This window comes from Anomaloglossus baeobatrachus, chromosome 8, assembly GCF_048569485.1.
Source record: "Anomaloglossus baeobatrachus isolate aAnoBae1 chromosome 8, aAnoBae1.hap1, whole genome shotgun sequence".
Classification (NCBI taxonomy): domain Eukaryota; kingdom Metazoa; phylum Chordata; class Amphibia; order Anura; family Aromobatidae; genus Anomaloglossus; species Anomaloglossus baeobatrachus.
In genome coordinates, this window is record NC_134360.1 from 97,401,238 (window position 1) to 97,419,554 (window position 18,317).

The 18,317-nt window shown below is 49.3% G+C and overlaps 1 protein-coding gene across 1 annotated transcript in view; it reads right to left on the reverse strand.

Moving 5' to 3' along the window:
• The window catches only part of GUCY2C (guanylate cyclase 2C), a 686,038-nt gene that overhangs the window by 343,390 nt on the left and 324,331 nt on the right, over positions 1-18,317 (reverse strand). The window contains 2 exon segments of the mRNA XM_075320892.1: positions 5,721-5,802; positions 5,890-6,001. Of these exon segments, the coding sequence (XP_075177007.1) occupies positions 5,721-5,802; positions 5,890-6,001 (194 nt within the window).

An 18,317-nucleotide genomic window follows, 5' to 3' on the forward strand; every position in this document is an offset into this window, starting at 1 on the left:
GACAGCCAGCTTTTTCCAACCTCCACCAACACACTCATCCTGTTCACCCTTTGATGAGGCCATATGCTTCAAGCATACTGACACATCCATGCTTTTATCAGACACCGTTTTGTCCGGTGGTTTTGGGGCGATCCCCTCCCCCCCCCCCCACTGCAAGGAGGCTTCTCCCAGCAGGGGGATACAGCATCCCCAGAGGCCCCTACGTCCTTTTCCGCTACCACCAGCACCGTGCCCTTGTCCTCCCCACCTGGGGCAGGGAGGGATGTTGTCATCCAGGGCATGGTACCGGTTGGAGATGGCTACCAGAGGTGGGGTGGCAGAAGGCTCCGTTGGTCGCCTGGACTGAGTTGATGGAACCGTACCAGGAGGGTCGTCCAGGGTAGATGTCCCTGAGTGGTCCCACTCCAGAAAAGGAGTCCTGGACTCCCTCTTCCTGGCTCCCCTCCTGGCCCTTCTTTTTACAGTGTTTCTTTTGCCATGCCTGCACATCCTCTTCCTGATCTTCAGTGGAAGAGAAATGTGAGGTGTTGGCCTCCTCCTCTTTTCTCAACCTCCCCTCCTCCTCATCTAGTTCGCTACCCAGGTCCTCAGCTGCAGGTAGAGGGCAAAGTCATCACACCTCGCTCCCTCTCCCTCTGACGTTGTTCCTGTCGCCTCACTTGTGAGGGGGGCCTACGTTTACTCTTCACAGGACCCTTACTCTTTTCACCTCTGCTAGTACCTTCCCTCACCAACTCCTCAGCACCCTATTGAGCTGCGGTAGCATTGGCGAAAGAGTGTGGGCAACAGCTAAACAGGTGACCCAGATCCCTACACAGGTTACACCGAATGGCCTTACACGTGGCGGCAAGATGGTCATGTGCCCCACACAGTGCACACTTCTGTACCTTACAAGTGGCACTGAAGTGGTAGGGGCTGCCGCACTTGTGACAGACCCTCGGCTGCCCCTGATAGTGGATCAGAATCTGGTCCCTCCCCAGGAACGTTGAGGGAGGAATGTGGACAACAGAGTTTCTCGAAACTTTCAACTTTACCATGAAAGTCCAGGCACCAGTCCAGAAACCAAATTGATCCCGCACTTTCTCGGGGACCTGGACCACCTCGCAATAACGGCTGATCCAGGTCATGATGTCAACACAAGAAAGTAACACGTTAGCTGTAATTATGGTCACTTTCTTAACTGTGTTCTGCCGAGAAATTGCCTCTAACTTGATGTTATGCCATGCAGGGGTATTCTTGGCCAGCTCATATCGAGACCAAAAGAGTTCCAAGCCTTCTAGAGTCATGAAACTGGCCTCAAAATTGGTAGTGCCAAAAGGCTGGACAAAACCAGCCAGGCCGTGACCCTTAACACTAGAAGTCCCAGAAATTTCGAGTTCCCCCCTGAAGTCCCGAAAAAGGGTTAAAGGACAAATACAATAAACTGAATAGAACTAACTAGAAACTAAATGGCTAAACTCAATGGAAAACAACCACCTCCTGTGGTGCGACAGTAATGGCCTTAATGACAGAACAAAATACGGCGATTATAGGATGTTAGCTAAGATCCTTCAGATCATTCGACCCGTCTCTGGGTTCCAAAGGTAGAAATGTTAAATGACCCCTCTCTGGGACTTCTAGTGTTAAAGCCCATTCCCGATAAAAGCTCAGCTATTCTGTCCTTGCAATTCCAGGGATTTGCCTCATCGCTCAAGGTGGACCATCGGAAACAGACCATGTTCTTAGTGGCACTACCTCGCCCCGCTGTGGGGAGGGACCACACCATGGGTCCCTCCCGTTCTTTATCTTGGAACGCTGACAAACCATGTCTCTCTATCCAAAAAGACAGTTCCACCACCCCATCCCTTACTGTCAAAGTTTCCTATCCCCTCTTCAGAGCGCTCAGGAGACACTATTGCAAATTGCCGGCCCCAAATCATCGGACAAAACCTCAGCCACTCTCCTTGCACCACCCCCAGCAGCAGCAACCCGAGCATACGTACTTGCCCGTACCGGGCCAGGTGCCACCACCGGGGGAGCAGTGGAACCCGCAACATTCTCTTCCTCCCTATTTCTTTCTCCTGCAATTTCTCCTCCCTCTCACGCTGAGCATTATCCACAGCAGCCAAAGCCAAAAGAACTTCTATATCTGTTAGATCAACCACACCACCAGCCGCAACCCCCGATGTATTCACCAATTGCACACCTACCGGGTCGGGCTCGATTTCCAGCTCCATTTGTGCCACCTTTCCCCCCCTTGTTCAAGTGGGCTTGTTCCCTTTTTCCCTCCCATTCCCTCCATCCCCACTCCAAATATTACTGGGCCCTGTAGGGAAGGAAGTGACGGGAAATCTGCCACACTGTTTATGTTGGGACCGGGGGCCCATACAGGGCCCTCCTTCTGGCCCTGCTTGACCCGCCGCTCCCCATCAGACATTTGCTCCTGGCCCGCCGATGGACCCTGGGGCACTTAGTTCCTAGGACTGGCACTGGAGGTGGTGGCCTCCGTGCCAGACATAGATGTATATCTGTACGCCACTACCTCCCGCATCTTCTTCACCTTCACTTTTCTCATGTTCCTTTCTTCTGGCACCTCGGTCCCAAAAGAAAATTGCGACAACTCCACTGGGGACTCAAGGTGCCGGATCTCTCGCAACAGCCCATCCCCCTCAGAGGAGGATGAGTTATATGTGACCATGTCCTCTTCCTTTTCCATGGAGGTGTTGCTCCCAGAAACACTGCTGTACAGTATGTCTTTACTTTTATCTTCACCTTTATCATTAACAGGGCGTCTGGCAACTGCAGGACGGTTGTCCTGCTCCTGGCCAGGTCTCCACCACGGGCACGGCAGTAGCCTCCCGGATCCCTGAACCGCCATTTTCCACCAGCTCCCCCTGCTTACCGCTGCTAGGGGAAACCTGCTCACTCACACCAGCGCCGCAATGTATTCTCAGCAGCACTGTTAGGCTGGGTTCCCCCTTCCCTGCAGGCGCCAGCCTCACTGGCCTCAGCAGCGGGCATGTCATCGGTGGTTGGGGCCATGCAGCTCCCTAGTTCACCCTCCATTGCAGCACCTCCCGCCTTTCGTGATGCCACTTCTGGTGACACCACTCCCGGTGATGCCACTTCCGGTTTTGGGGATGCCACGCTGAGGGCCGCTGCAACACAGCCACTTGGAGATGCAGCAATATCCAGCGATGCCACGTTAAGTACACCTTCCCGTCCTGGACTCCCCAGCTGCTGTACTGACACAAGGAACGAGGCCACACCCGACTGAGAAGCCAAAACAGACCCCCCCCCCAGCCGAAGACCCCGAAGGGACTGTTCCCGCACCTCTGGCCTCCGACTTCACTGCCCTCATGGCTGTGAAGCGGACATTGTTCTGCAGCTTCTCCATGAAGGATCAACCAATATTTGACCAAAAAACAACAGAATGAATGGCTCCAGTCAATTAGTAACAAAACCTATAGAGAACTATGAATGGACGAGCCAGGTGAATAAAATTGTAAACTTCATTGAAAAATTATTTAAAAAAACACACACATATAAAAGACAAAGAATGAGGTCAGTCAGATACCATCAGGTGATCACAGAAAATAGATCAATACATATACGGCAGTATGTGTCTAAAAAACCTATACCTCAGATTGGATTAGATTCTCCATGAAGGAACCCGAACTCCTAAGGATCCCCTCATGGAGAGCGACGATCGCCTCTGGTTCTTCCTAGAGGGCCCAAACCGTTGCACCGTGTTCCTCCCGGTACCGCTTGCGCAGTGGTCACGGGAGAACCTGGCATCCTTCAACCGTTTCCGTAAATCACACATTTGCCGCCCCATTTCCTCAAACTTCTGGAACATACACCCTATTTTCTCGGCGTATGCTCCGGTGTACTCAATGGGGTCCAGGGCCTCCTAACACTCCTCCACTGCTATGTGTGCTGCAGGGTCCAGCATGGCCCCCTTCCCTCGACCGCTGCTGGTGGTGGCCCCACATCCGGGTTTCTCCAGGCTGGGGTCCTGGGTCCTCCTTGGGCTGGGGTCCTGGGTCTCCCTGAGGCAACGGTCCCTGGTCCTCCTGGGGTTGGGGTCCAGGGTCCTCTCCAGGCTGGAATCCTGCTGGGCAACTTGCTTCCTGGTCCTCTGGGATCTCCGTCATGGCTCCTCCGTTCTCACCTTCCCACCCCCCGCTGATGGTAACTGGGGGGTGGAGGCCTGAGCCTCCATGGCTTGCCCAGGCAGGCTGCCTCCTCTCTGGGGAAGAGGAGACAGCCGGGTTGGGTGTGGTGTGGAAATCCAGGAGCTGAGCAACAAACAGCCAACACCCAGCAGCAGAAAAGAAAGAAAGGCTCCTCCCCTCCACTACAGATGCTGGATTGCCCCCACAGTTCCAAGACCTCAACTCAATCAAACATTTGTGGGTGGCGTTGAATGAAAATCAAAAGTTCAAAACATTGTTACCCTTTTTGCTCGTCAGTGTAAATCACCTTGGACAAACTGAGACTTCTGTATACATCACATAGGAATAATGAGGTTGCTGTATACACCAAGACTGCTGTATATAGCTTCATGCAGAGCCTGGAGATGAAAAGCTTCAGAACTTGCAGAGGGACAGGAGAGTAAAGAAAGCTAAAAAATGTCCAATGCAGGCAACAGCCATTGTCAGACTGAATCCAGTTTTCTGTTCATGGTATTCAGTGCACATCTGTAGGATTGCTCCAAGTTCTCACAAAATTTAAGGATTGTGAAAAGAAAAACTGGCCTGGCAACCCGTTATGAATTCAAGACCTGCAGGCCACTGGAGATCTGTATTGGGATGCAGTGATAGCCATCCCAGACCCAGATTTCATCTTTAACAAGACTGTCTACTCTATATCTTTCTTTCCAATGTCCTAAAATAATTATCTGCTCAGCATTCTTTTGTCCATGGGACATTTTCCCCTTTTGATTGCACATATGTTAATGCCTTACATTTTAATTAAGTATGGAGAAAAAAAAGGTGTATATTTTATTCGTCACCATCGTCCTCATCTTTTCCCATTCCTTGGTTGAAATGGTCTTGTGTCTTTATAACAACCATTTTTACCATGTAAGATAATAGAAGCCATATGTACACTAGAGTACTATGGATCTGTGTAATAATAGGATCTGGAATATAACACCCAAAGCATTCTATTATCTATAGTGAGATTTGTCTAATGGTGAAACAGGCAATTATCAAACTGCAAAATCTTTGGAGTAATAGTCTTTATACACAATGTACTAATGTCAGCCAAACCTGTCAATATCTACAGATTCAGCTGATGGTCTATGGGAACACATGGTGAATGATGGTTGGGAGAAATGTCAATCACACATGTCAAATTTCAGACTACTGATCGCATTGTTCTCCTAAAGCTAAGTTGCCAGCTGACCTATGAGTCACTGCCTTTCTCATACAGAACATAGGAGCGCTTGGCCAAGCGAGCATTCCTATGTATGGGAGAGCCGGCAGAGATGGCTGTCGGCCTAACAATCGGCCGAAGTGTCGTTCGGTCGGCAGACTCGGCAGCCATCTAATGTGTATGGCCAGTCCAAGTGTGGTCCCTTCTTTATTTATGGACATAAATGATAAAGCATTTTGTTACTTGAGTAAAATTAATACAATATGTTGGCAGGTACTGGTGATCACAGGGTGTTAAACATTGTGACTCCACATTTTAAGGTCAAACAGCACATTTATTTATGTGAGATTAACACCTACCTGAAGACAAGAAGTGCAATGATAAGAATAAGTATAATAGCTACGGTTAATGTAAACACTGCGATTGTCATGATGTTAGGTCCTATAATAAAATGAAAATATGTATATTTATATATTTACTGGTTTTAATATTCTTAAAAAAAACATACTGTAATTCAGGTGAGCTTACCACTTGCTGGGACATCACTGGGAAGTTTTTGATTCTTCCATACCAAATCTGGTGCATGGTCTAGTACTGTGGTTCTATTAGTGCTGGTGTCAAACTGGAGATATTCTTTATACTAAATAAAAAAGACGGATTAGTGTAATTAAAACATTATGTTTGTAATTTTAGCTATTAAATAAAGTAGATAAAGTAGGAATGATCAATATCAATACCAACAATGCTGGCAGTACTGACAGTTCCAACTATACCAACAAAACTGACAGTACTAACAGTTGCAACTATACCAACAGTACCGACATTACCAACTATACCAGCAATACTGATGGTACTGACATTACCAACTATAGCAACACTACCAACAGTACTGACATTACCAACTATACCAACAGTACCGACAGTAGTGACAATACCAACTATACCAACAGGACTGACAATACCAACTATACCAACAGGACTGACAATACCAACTATACCAACAATACCGACAGTACTGACATTACCAACAATACCAAGACAACCGACAGTACTGACATTACCAACTATACCAACAGTACCATCAGTACTGAGAATACCAGCTATACCAACAATATCGACAGTACTGACATTACCAACCATACCAACAATACCGACCGTACTGACATTACCAACATACTGACAATACTGAGAATATCAACTATATCAACAATACCGACAGTACTGACATTACCAACTATACCAAGAGCATACCTCCCAACACTTAAAGATGAGAAAGAGGGACAAAGTCTGTGGTGCGCGTAGTGCGTCGCGGCAATTTTAGGCCACGCTCCCCTAACCACACCCATTTTGCAATCTGTTACGCCCACATTCAATCCTTTTCAGCACTGCTGATCACATTGTTTAAGTCTGTGTGCCCACGATCAGTGTTTGCAGCATTTTGGCTGTAGCGTGTTTTTGCTGTGTCCAAAATGCTGCATTGTACAATACAAGCACAGTGGAGGGATTTCTAGAAATCCCGTGCCCACTGTGCTTGTTTTTTCTGCAGCAAACATTGACCTGCAGAGCGTCTTTCCAGACCGCAGCATATCAATTGTTTGCTGCAGTTGCATAGGTCCTCCGTAGGGAGAACACAGCAGGAGGCCACAGCGCACTGAACCCTGATCATGGGCACTGGCAGCTGCGGTCTCCTGCGGAGGAGACTTACAGCCCCGCAGGTCAGGACCCGCTGCCTCCAGGACACAGGGAGTCCTGATCATGGGTACAGGCATACGCACGTATACGGTACATATTTGAAGACAAATTCCCTAAAATACATATAAACAGACAAATCTATACACAATCATTTACACTGACATACATAGATATATACATCATACATATACACACATTAGCGGTAATAATATGGGGAAGCCAGCAGCAGCCGCACTCACCTACCCCGCTTGTCTCTGTCCAGCTCCTCCTCGGCATGTGATCACTTGGCATCACTTTAACAGACCTAGCAACGCACAGTGCACACTGACACCGCTGTGTATGTATCACAAGGGAGGATGGAGGTTTTATAAAATATATATATATATATATATATATATATATATATATATATATATATATATGTATATATCACAGGAGGGGCTGGGGGCTACCTTACAGGAGGGGCTGGGGGCTACAGTATATATATCACAGGAGGGGCTGGGGGCTACAGTATATATATCACAGGAGGGGCTGGGGGCTACAGTATATATATCACAGGAGGGGCTGGGGGCTACAGTATATATATCACAGGAGGGGCTGGGGGCTACAGTATATATATCACAGGAGGGGCTGGGGGCTACAGTATATATATCACAGGAGGGGCTGGGGCCTACAGTATATATATCACAGGAGGGGCTGGGGGCTACAGTATATATATCACAGGAGGGGCTGGGGGCTACAGTATATATATCACAGGAGGGGCTGGGGGCTACAGTATATATATCACAGGAGGGGCTGGGGGCTACAGTATATATATCACAGGAGGGGCTGGGGGCTACAGTATATATATCACAGGAGGGGCTGGGGGCTACAGTATATATATATCACAGGAAGGGCTGGGGGCTACAGTATATATATATATATATATCACAGGAGGGGCTGGGGGCTACAGTATATATATATATATATATCACAGGAGGGGCTGGGGGCTACAGTATATATATATATATATCACAGGAGGGGCTGGGGGCTACAGTGTATATATATCACAGGAGGGGCTGGGGGCTACCTTACAGGAGGGGCTGGGGGCTACAGTATATATATCACAGGAGGGGCTGGGGGCTACAGTATATATATCACAGGAGGGGCTGGGGGCTACAGTATATATATCACAGGAGGGGCTGGGGCTTACAGTATATATATCACAGGAGGGGCTGGGGGCTACAGTATATATATCACAGGAGGGGCTGGGGGCTACAGTATATATCACAGGAGGGGCTGAGGGCTACAGTATATATATCACAGGAGGGGCTGGGGGCTACAGTATATATATCACAGAAGGGGCTGGGGGCTACAGTATATACATCACAGGAGGAGCTGGGGCGACAGTTTATTCATCACAGGAGGGGCTGGGGGCTACAGTATAGACATCACAGGAGGGGATGGGGGCTACAGTATATACATCACAGGAGGGGCTGGGGGCTACAGTATATACATCACAGGAGGGGCTGGGGTTACAGTATATACATCACAGGAGGGTCTTGGGGCATAGACAGTACTTGAGGGGGCATACATATTAGGCCTGTTTCAGATGTCAGTGATTCTGGTATGTATGTGCTAGTTTTTATACGTACCAGAATCACTAACCTATGCAGACCCCTTATAATCAATGGGTCTACGCACACATCAGTGATTTTACACTGACCATGTCTCCGTGCAGCGTACATGTGTATCCGTGATTGCCGCACAGAAACATGTCCGTTTTTTTTCTGGCATCACTGATGTCCCACGGACCACACTATGGTGTTATCCCTGAAACACGTACCAGAAAAACACGGATATTGAAAATAAAAAGCATTTTCAACTCCCCTCTCCAGCGATGCTGAGTTCGGCAGCAGCTCTCTGCTTCTTCCTGGCCGGCTCATTATGGCATGCATATTCATTTATGCAGCTAGAGCCAACCCAGAAGTAGCTGCAGAGGTGAGAAAGCGGTGGTTGGATGCTGAATTGCGGGATTCTTCAGCACCACAGAGCAGGAGCGGGGGCAGGTGAGTATATGTCCATGTGCAATCACGGAGTACGTATCACGTATCACGGATTGCACATGGACAAGGGACAACCACTGTGTGCCGTGAATCACGGAGTATGAAGGGACATATGCGTGTTTAACATGTCAGTGAAGAACGTCTGTGTTTTTCACTGAGGGGCATACACGTTACTAAGTGGTATACACATTACTGGGGGAAATACACTTTACTGTGGGGCATACAAATTACTGGCAGCATAGATATTACTAAGGGGCATATAGCTCTGGTGTTGGGGCTTATACAGCTCTGGGGGCACATACAGCTCCGATGGGGGTGCTGGGGGCATACAGATCTGGTGGGAGGGGGCTTGGGGGCATACAAATCTGGTGTGGGGGCTGGAGGGCATACAGATCTGGTGTGGGGGCTGGGGGGCATACAAATCTGGTGTGGGGGCTGGGGGGGATACAAATCTGGTGAGGAGGCTGGGGGGCATATAGATCTGGTGAGGGGGGGTGGCTGGAGGCATATATATAGCTCTGGTGAGAAAGGGGCTGGGGCATACAGCTCTGGGTATGAGGGGGGTCACATACAGCGTTCCTTGGTGTTGTAGCTCCTCTCCCTCCAGTCTCTTCATCTGTGGACAGAGCTCAGCATGTTGCGCAGCAGCTCCGCCCACAGATGCACTTCCATACACAAGCAGCCCACCAGTGAGCAGTGCACTGGGCTGCAGGTGCCGGGTTTAAAGCGCCGGCAGCCAGAAAAGTGCTGCTGCTGCCGACCCATAACAGCGGCAGCACACAGAGCCAGAGCAGTGAAGTAGCACTCGGTTCTGCTCATGTGGATAGGAGGGAGAGAAAGTCAGACGGGGAGAGAGCGGGTGGGCGGAGCCACGGGACACATGGCTCATGATCGTGATACCGGGACACCCGCTCAAATCCAGTACAGTCCCGCTGTATCCGGGACGGTTGGGAGGTATGCCAAGAGTATCGACAGTACTGACATTACCAACTATACCAACAGTATCCTTAGTACTGAGAATACCAACTATACCAACAATACTGACAGTACTGACATTACCAACCATACCAACAATATCGTCAGTACTGACATTACCAACTATACCACCAGTACTGACAATACTGAGAATACCAACTATACCAACAATACCGACACTACTGACATTACCAACTATACCAACAATACCGTCAGTACTGACAATATCAACTATACCTACAATACCAACAGTACTGACATTACCAACTATACCAACAATACGGACAGTACTGACATTACCAACTATACCACCAGTACCGACAATACTGAATACCAACAATACCAACCATACCGACACTACTGACATTACCAACTATACCAACAATACCGCCAGTACTGACATTTCCAACTATACCAACAATACCGACAGTACTGATATTACCAACTATACCACCAGTACTGGCAATACTAAGAATACCAACTATACCAACAGTACTGACAATATAAACTATAGCAACAATACCGACAGTACTGACATTACCAACAGTACCCTCAGTACTGAGAATACCAACAATACTAACAATACCGACAGTACTGACAATTAGAGTTGAGCACGGTTCGCGGTTCGAGGTTCTCCAGTTCTAGGCTCGAGTGATTTTGGGGCCTGTTCTAGATCGAACTAGAACTCGAGCTTTTTGCAAAAGCTCGATAGTTCTAGAAACGTTCGAGAACGGTTCTAGCAGCAAAAAAAACCCAGCTAATTCCTAGCTGGCTTTCCGCTGTAATAGTGTAAGTCACTCTGTGACTCACACTATTATGAAATTTCAGTGTATAGTGTGCGGGAACAGCGCCTTCAGATCACTGCTGTTTGTATAATGGCGATCGCCATTTTTTTTTTTTTTCCCTTGTCTTCCTTCCCTAAGCGCGCGCGTCTAGTGGGGAGGGCCATTATGGCAGCCAATCCCAGACATACACACAGCTAAGTGGACTTTTAGCCAGAGAAGCAACGGCATGTGTGATAGGATGTCCATGTCACATGTCCCTGCATTATAAAAACGAGTATCTGCCCGTCCGGACGCCATTATCTCTTTTGCGTCCTTGGTGTCAGACATCACTGGCGCAGCTCCGTCCTTTGTCCTATCGCCGATACTGCTGTATGCGCTCCATACACAGCGCTGGACAGCTTAGGGATAGCACTTTCTATCAGTCCTTTTAAGGGCTCGTACCGGCAGGGTCAGAGCCATAGGTGACAGGTCCTGAAAACAGAGACAGCATCTGTGTAGCTAAGGTCAGGGATTTCCTCGCTGCATTTCCCCATTAGGAGGGAATAGAAAGGCAGGCATCCATTCCTCTACCCAGAGCCCCACAATTCTGGCACTGTACCCTCCTGTCCTCTGCACACTCCAACTCATTATAACTAAGCCAGTATACTAGCAAACACTGATTGTACCTAGTGGCATCCTAAACGTGGCTATTGGACTTCTGTATAGTCCCACTAGTGCAAAGATATTTGCAGCACGTCTGCCTGCATTGCACACTCCAACTCATTATAACTAAGCCATTATACTAGCAAACACTGAGTGTACCTAGTGGCATCCTAAACGTGGCTATTGGACTTCTGTATAGTCCCACTAGTGCAAAGATATTTGCAGCACGTCTGCCTGCATTGCACACTCAAACTCCTTATAACTAAGCCATTATACTAGCAAACACTGAGTGTACCTAGTGGCATCCTAAACGTGGCTATTGGACTTCTGTATAGTCCCACTAGTGCAAAGATATTTGCAGCACGTCTGCCTGCATTGCACACTCAAACTCATTGTTACTAATCCATTATAATAGCAATTTATGCTGCCAGTTTAAGGGCCGTAGTTGCATTGTCAGGGATATTTATTCTTTATTATTCTGCTGTTAATAAAGCTAGACCACCGCTGCAATCTACACCACCTCTCAATTTTTACTACCACATAATCAGTGCACAATCTTGTCGCAATCAACATGAGTGGCAAAATGACAGATGCTGGTGGAAAGGGGAAGAGGCGTGGTGGAAAAGGAAAAAAAGGGTTTGTCCGTGGGGAAGGTGGCAAAGCTCCATTATCATCTGCTGAAGATAGACCATCTACCAGCAAAAGTAAGATGTCTACTACTTACCGTGGACAATCCGATGTGCTCCCTTTTTTACGTACACGAACAACAGGAAAAAAGGTAGATGATGGCCAAAAAAGGAAAATGCTTGAATGGATCTCAAGTGGTCCAACAAGTGCCCTCTCAGCCACTTCAAGTACCGCATCCAAAAAACACCAGTCCTCTGAGTTGTCATCCCAATCAAACTTGCTGTCTCCCAGCTCTGAAGTCTCCATCAGCCCTGCACAGTATGGTGGAACTGAGATGGCTGAGTCTGCAGAGCTGTTCAGTCACACTATAGCCTGGGAATCAGAGGTCTGCTCCCAAGCTACAGTGAGTACAGAACAGGAAATGGTCTGCAGTGATGCCCAGAACCTTTGTGACTCTGATTCAAGCCGTGAGGACCAAGTTTCTGAGCATAATGTTGACCCTTTGTCACAAACTGTAACACCTGTGGTTATAGACAATGAGGAACATACTGATGAAGATCAGACGCAGATACCCGATTGGGATGACAACTTAAATATTCGGTCAGGGCAAGAAGAGGCTCGGTCTGAGGGGGAGGGGAGTGCAAACACAACAATTGATGATGAAGTTCTAGATCCCACCTACTGTCAACCCACAGTCAGGCACTCGAGGAGGTCAACAGAGGTGGTGGAGGAGGATGCAACTGATGACGAAGTTACCTTGCGCCTTCCTGGACAGAGTCGGAGTACTGGTAGCACGTCTACAACTGCATCCTCAGCCACCACTCTGCCTCTGAGCACTAGTCGGGGTGGATCAACAGGTCGCATGCCCTCTAAGCCTTGCCTAGCCTGGTCCTTTTTTGACATAGCAAAAGATCGCCCAAATTATGTGATCTGTAAAATTTGTCATGGTTCTATTAGTAGAGGTCAAAACCTCAGCAGTTTGACAACTTCTTCCATGAATCGTCACATGAATAAATATCATATGTGCCGGTGGGAAGCTCACCGTGCTGCAATGCGGCCTAGCGGAACGAACCATCCACCGCCTGCCCCTTCCAGTGCATCCGCGCGCTCTTCATCTTCTAGGACTGTGGGGACAGCTGTCACACCTGTTTTTCCATGCACAACTTCCACCACTGTAACCGCAACAGGCAGTTTGCTTGGTAGGTCGTCAGTTGGTTTGGAAGGGAAAACAAGTGAGTGTGTACAGCTCTCTCAGACATCGATAGCACCAACGTTGGATGAAGGCAACATCATGACTCCGCCTGCACTTTCCTCACAAACCTGCATTTTTCCAGGGACACCCTACTCAACACCGTCTACACACAGCAGCCAGATCTCTGTCCCTCAGATGTGGTCAAATAAAAGGCCACTTCCTGCGACCCATGACAAAGCTAAGAGGTTGACTCTATCCCTCTGTAAGCTCTTGGCTACCGAAATGCTGCCTTTCCGCCTAGTGGACACACAGGATTTTAGAGACCTTATGTCTGTCGCTGTGCCCCAGTACCAGATGCCTAGTCGCCACTACTTCTCTAAGAAAGGTGTGCCCGCGCTACACCAGCATGTCGCACACAACATCACCGCTTCCTTGAGAAACTCTGTGTGTGAACGGGTGCATTTCACCACCGATACTTGGACCAGTAAGCATGGACAGGGACGTTACATGTCGCTGACTGGGCACTGGGTAACTATGGTGATAGATGGTGAAGGGTCTGCTGCACAAGTCTTGCCGTCCCCACGACTTGTGTGTCAATCCTCTGTCTGTCCAAGTTCCGCCACTGCTTCTGCCTCCTCCACCTCATCTGGGTCCTCCACCTCCGCCCCAAGCCTGCCTGGTCAGGCCACCAGCGTTCTCACTGCGCAGAAGGAATCACGCACCCCTCATTACTATGCTGGCAGCAGAGCGCAACGGCATCAGGCGGTCTTTAGCTTGACATGTCTTGGGAATAAGAGTCACACAGCTGAGGAGTTGTGGTCAGCTCTGCGGTCCGCGTTTAATAAATGGTTGTCTCTACTCAACCTGCAGCCTGGTAAGGCCGTGTGCGACAATGCTGCAAACCTGGGTGTGGCCCTTCGTCTGGGCAAGGTGACACACGTACCTTGTATGGCTCACGTGTTGAACCTTGTCGTCCAGCAATTTTTAACACACTATCCCGGCCTAGATGGCCTTCTGAACAGGGCACGAAAACTGTCTGCTCACTTCCGCCGTTCAAGCACCGCAGCTGAGCGACTTGCATCGCTCCAGAAATCTTTCGGCCTGCCGGTTCATCGCCTGAAATGCGATGTGGCGACACGCTGGAATTCAACTCTCCACATGTTACAGTGACTGTGGCAGCACCGCCGAGCCCTGGTGTAATACGTCATGACGTATAGCCTGGGCCAACGAGATGCAGAGGTGGGGCAGATCACCCTGATGGAGTGGTCTCAGATCAAGGACCTATGCACCCTTCTGCACAGTTTACGAACCGGCGCCGCCATAGCCACAAGCAGCCTGCTGCGGTTCCTGTTGCGCCCAGGCGCCGGCTGCCGTTCTTGGCCGTGCCTCGGGTCGTCCAGTTGGCTGTTCCTTCCACCACGTCTAAGTGTGGAGAGGCGGCTAGTGCGCATGCGTGCGCTGATTTACCCCAGCCAGAGTTTAAGCCCGGTGTTTTGCCTAGTGATCATGCTCAGCCTGATTGTGTTATGTCTGAGACTAAGTCCTCAGTTCAGGCGACTGAGCATGCTCCCACAATTAACCCTAACAGCCTCTTTGCACAGGTACTTGGACTTCGTGCTGTGTCTAAGTTCTGGGATGTGCCTACTGAGCATGCTCAAACTGATAGTCTGCTTTCTGAGCCTGTTGCTCAGGCTACTGGGCATGCTCAGGCACTTAGTGCACCAGAGGCTAGGTCCGGTAAGGACCTCACTGAGCATGTCCGTGAGGTGGCAGGCCCTGATAGGGCAGAGGGTGTCAGGTGTCCTGATGACGTGGCAACTCCGGACTGGCTCGCAGAGGCCCGCCCCTATGATCTGGCACCTCAGTATTGGTCGTCATACGATGACTGGTGAAGTGTTTGGGGCGTGGCTGCCATGAGGTCATCAATGACGTGGCGGTTCCGGATAGGTCGCATGTGACGTCACTGATGACATGGCACTCTGCTATTGGACCTTGGTGGCTCCACCCTGGGTTTGGGGCAGACCCAGGTTATAAAAGGGGCTGGAGACAACATGGAGGTGCGCAGTCTTCACTTTTGCTCAGTCAGAGCACACCTCCATGTTAGAGCCTCATTGCGGCATAAGCCTATGTTGGGAAGCGGTAGGTAGGGTTAGGCGAACGGTGCCTGTCACGCCAAGATTCGTGGCTCGGCACATCAGGGTCAGGCGCCGTGCTTCCCTCCTGCCGTTCCAGTTTTGCTATAGCAGCCCAGTGGCGTTAACTGGGCTGCGGCTGCTGTGCTTCCTGTCCGATTGTGCCCCCTACGCACACGGACAACGCACCTGCTGCGCCACCTGTCCGGTTGTGCCCCCTACTCGCACGGACAGCGTACCCCAGGACCCCTGTGGAGTTAACAGGGTGTTCCTTATCCTCCTCGGCTTCCCGGTCAACGCTACTGGTGTACCCATCTGGCCTGACGTGTCCTACACACACGTGGCCAGTCGAGAGGTGGCCAGAAACGCTAATCGGAGGACCGCTCGGCCTGACGTGTCCTACACACGTGGCCGACAGGGCGCTTTCGTGGCGGTCTTCCGGTCAACGCTACCTGGTTACCACCCGGCCTGACGTGTTTCCTGCACACGTGGTTGGTGTAGCGCTAGGTGCACCAAAACGCTAATCGGGTTGTCGTCCGGTCTGACGTGTCCCAACACACGTGACCGGTTCCCAGAGTTCCTGGGTTATCTCAGAGCCATCCAGCTCTATTGTCTCCGCCTAACCCTCAGGTGCCAGCAGCTCCTTTGTCATCTGGAGCACGGTGGGCCCCGACTGGCGATTAGGATATATACCCCCTGGTCCTTATCTGCCGGTCCCCCCGTAACAGAGACCTTGGTCAAATTTCTGTTGAAAGAGGTTGGGGGGAGATGTCAGAGGAAGAAAGAACGGTTAGCACCTCTATGCCACAAACACAGCGTGGACTTGGTCCGCATGGCTGCGCAAGACACATGAGTGCCTTCTTGTTGCACTACCTCCAACATGACCCTCGAATTGTCAAAATTAGAAGTGATGATGACTACTGGATTGCCACACTATTAGATCCCCGGTACAAGTCCAAATTTTGTGACATAATTCCAGCCATAGAAAGGGACGCACGTATGCAGGAGTATCAGCAGAAGCTGTTACTCGATCTTAGCTCGGCTTTTCCACCAAACAACCGTGCAGGTGCAGGGAGTGATTCTCCCAGTTGTAACTTGACAAAAGTGGGACGGTCTCGTCATCTTCAACAGTCTACCCGTACCAGTAGGACCGTATCTGGTGCTGGTAACAGCAATTTTATGGAGTCTTTTCATAATTTTTTTTTAGACCCTCCTTTGCAAAGCCACCAGAGACAACAAGTCTGACACATAGTCAACGGCTGGAGAGGATGATACAGGAGTATCTCCAAATGAACATCGATGCCATGACTTTGCAAATGGAGCCTTGCTCCTTTTGGGCTTCAAATCTAGAAAAATGGCCAGAGCTCTCCAGTTACGCCTTGGAGATTTTGTCGTGTCCAGCTGCCAGCGTTGTCTCTGAACGTGTCTTCAGTGCTGCTGGGTGTGTGCTGACAGATAAGCGCACGCGTCTGTCCAGTGACAATGTGGACAGACTGACATTTATCAAAATGAACAAGTCATGGATCCAGAAGGAATTTACTACCCCTGTATCATCCTGGGGAGAGTAAATGCTTGTGGATTTGGAATGTGCTTGATGCAAATCAAAACATCCTGTTTGCAACTAGGGCACAAGTGCTGCCACTGATAAGGTGTCTGTGTGGGGCCCAATTTTTGGAAAAAAGGGAGATTCCGCTTGGAGTAACCCTTGCTTACATTGTTTTTAAAAGAAGCCAAGATGAACAGAGCTGGGATCAGGAAAGACTTTGCTACCTACCCCAGTCTCATCCTGGGGACGGTTAATTATGGCGTATTTTTGAATGTGCTTGATGCAAATCTAGCTGTGAAGTGTACAACTGGGGCACAACTGCTGCTACTGAAGGGGTGTGTGTGGGGCCCAATTTTTGGAAAAAAGGGAGACTCCGCTTGGAGTAACCCTTGCTTGCTGTGTTTTTTAAAAGAAGCCAAGATGAACAAGTCATGGTTCAGCAAAGACTTTGCTACCTACCCCGGTGTCATCCTGGGGACGGTTAAGAATAGCGTATTTTTGAATGTGCTTGATGCAAATCTAGCTGTGAAGTGTACAACTGAGGCACAACTGCTGCCACTGAAGGGGTGGGTGTGTGTGGGGCCCAATTTTTGGAAAAAAGGGAGACTCCGCTTGGAGTAACCCTTGCTTGCTGTGTTTTTTAAAAGAAGCCAAGATGAACAAGTCATGGTTCAGCAAAGACTTTGCTACCTACCCCGGTGTCATCCTGGGGACGGTTAATTATGGCGTATTTTTGAATGTGCTTGATGCAAATCTAGCTGTGCAGTGTATAACTAGGGCACAAGTGCTGCCACTGAATGGGTGGGTGTGTGTGGGCCTCAATTTTTGGAAAAAAGGGATACTCCGCTTGGAGTCACCTTGCGGTGTTTTACATGATTTTAGAAGAGTGTGCCATGCCTATATCTGTGTGTCCTCCTCTTTTTCCTTGTCCAGCTCTTTTGTTTTCGCATGAGTATATGTCCTTGTCACTTTCCCATGTGTTTGTGTTGTGTTGTGAGTTGTTTGTCACCTTTTGGACACCTTTGAGGGTGTTTTCTAGGTGTTTTTATGTGTTTGTGATTGCCTGCCATTGTTTCCTATGCGGTTCGAGTGGTTCACCGAAGCGGTTCGCCGAACCGAACTCGAACGGGACCTCCGTTCGGCGAACCGACCTCGAGCCGAACCGGGAACGGTTCGCTCATCTCTACTGACAATATCAACTATACAATAATACCAACAGTACTGACATTGGCAAGTATACCAACACTGCCGAGAGTACTGACGACATTATCAACTATCCGAACAGTACCGTCAGTACAGAGAATACCAACTATACCAACA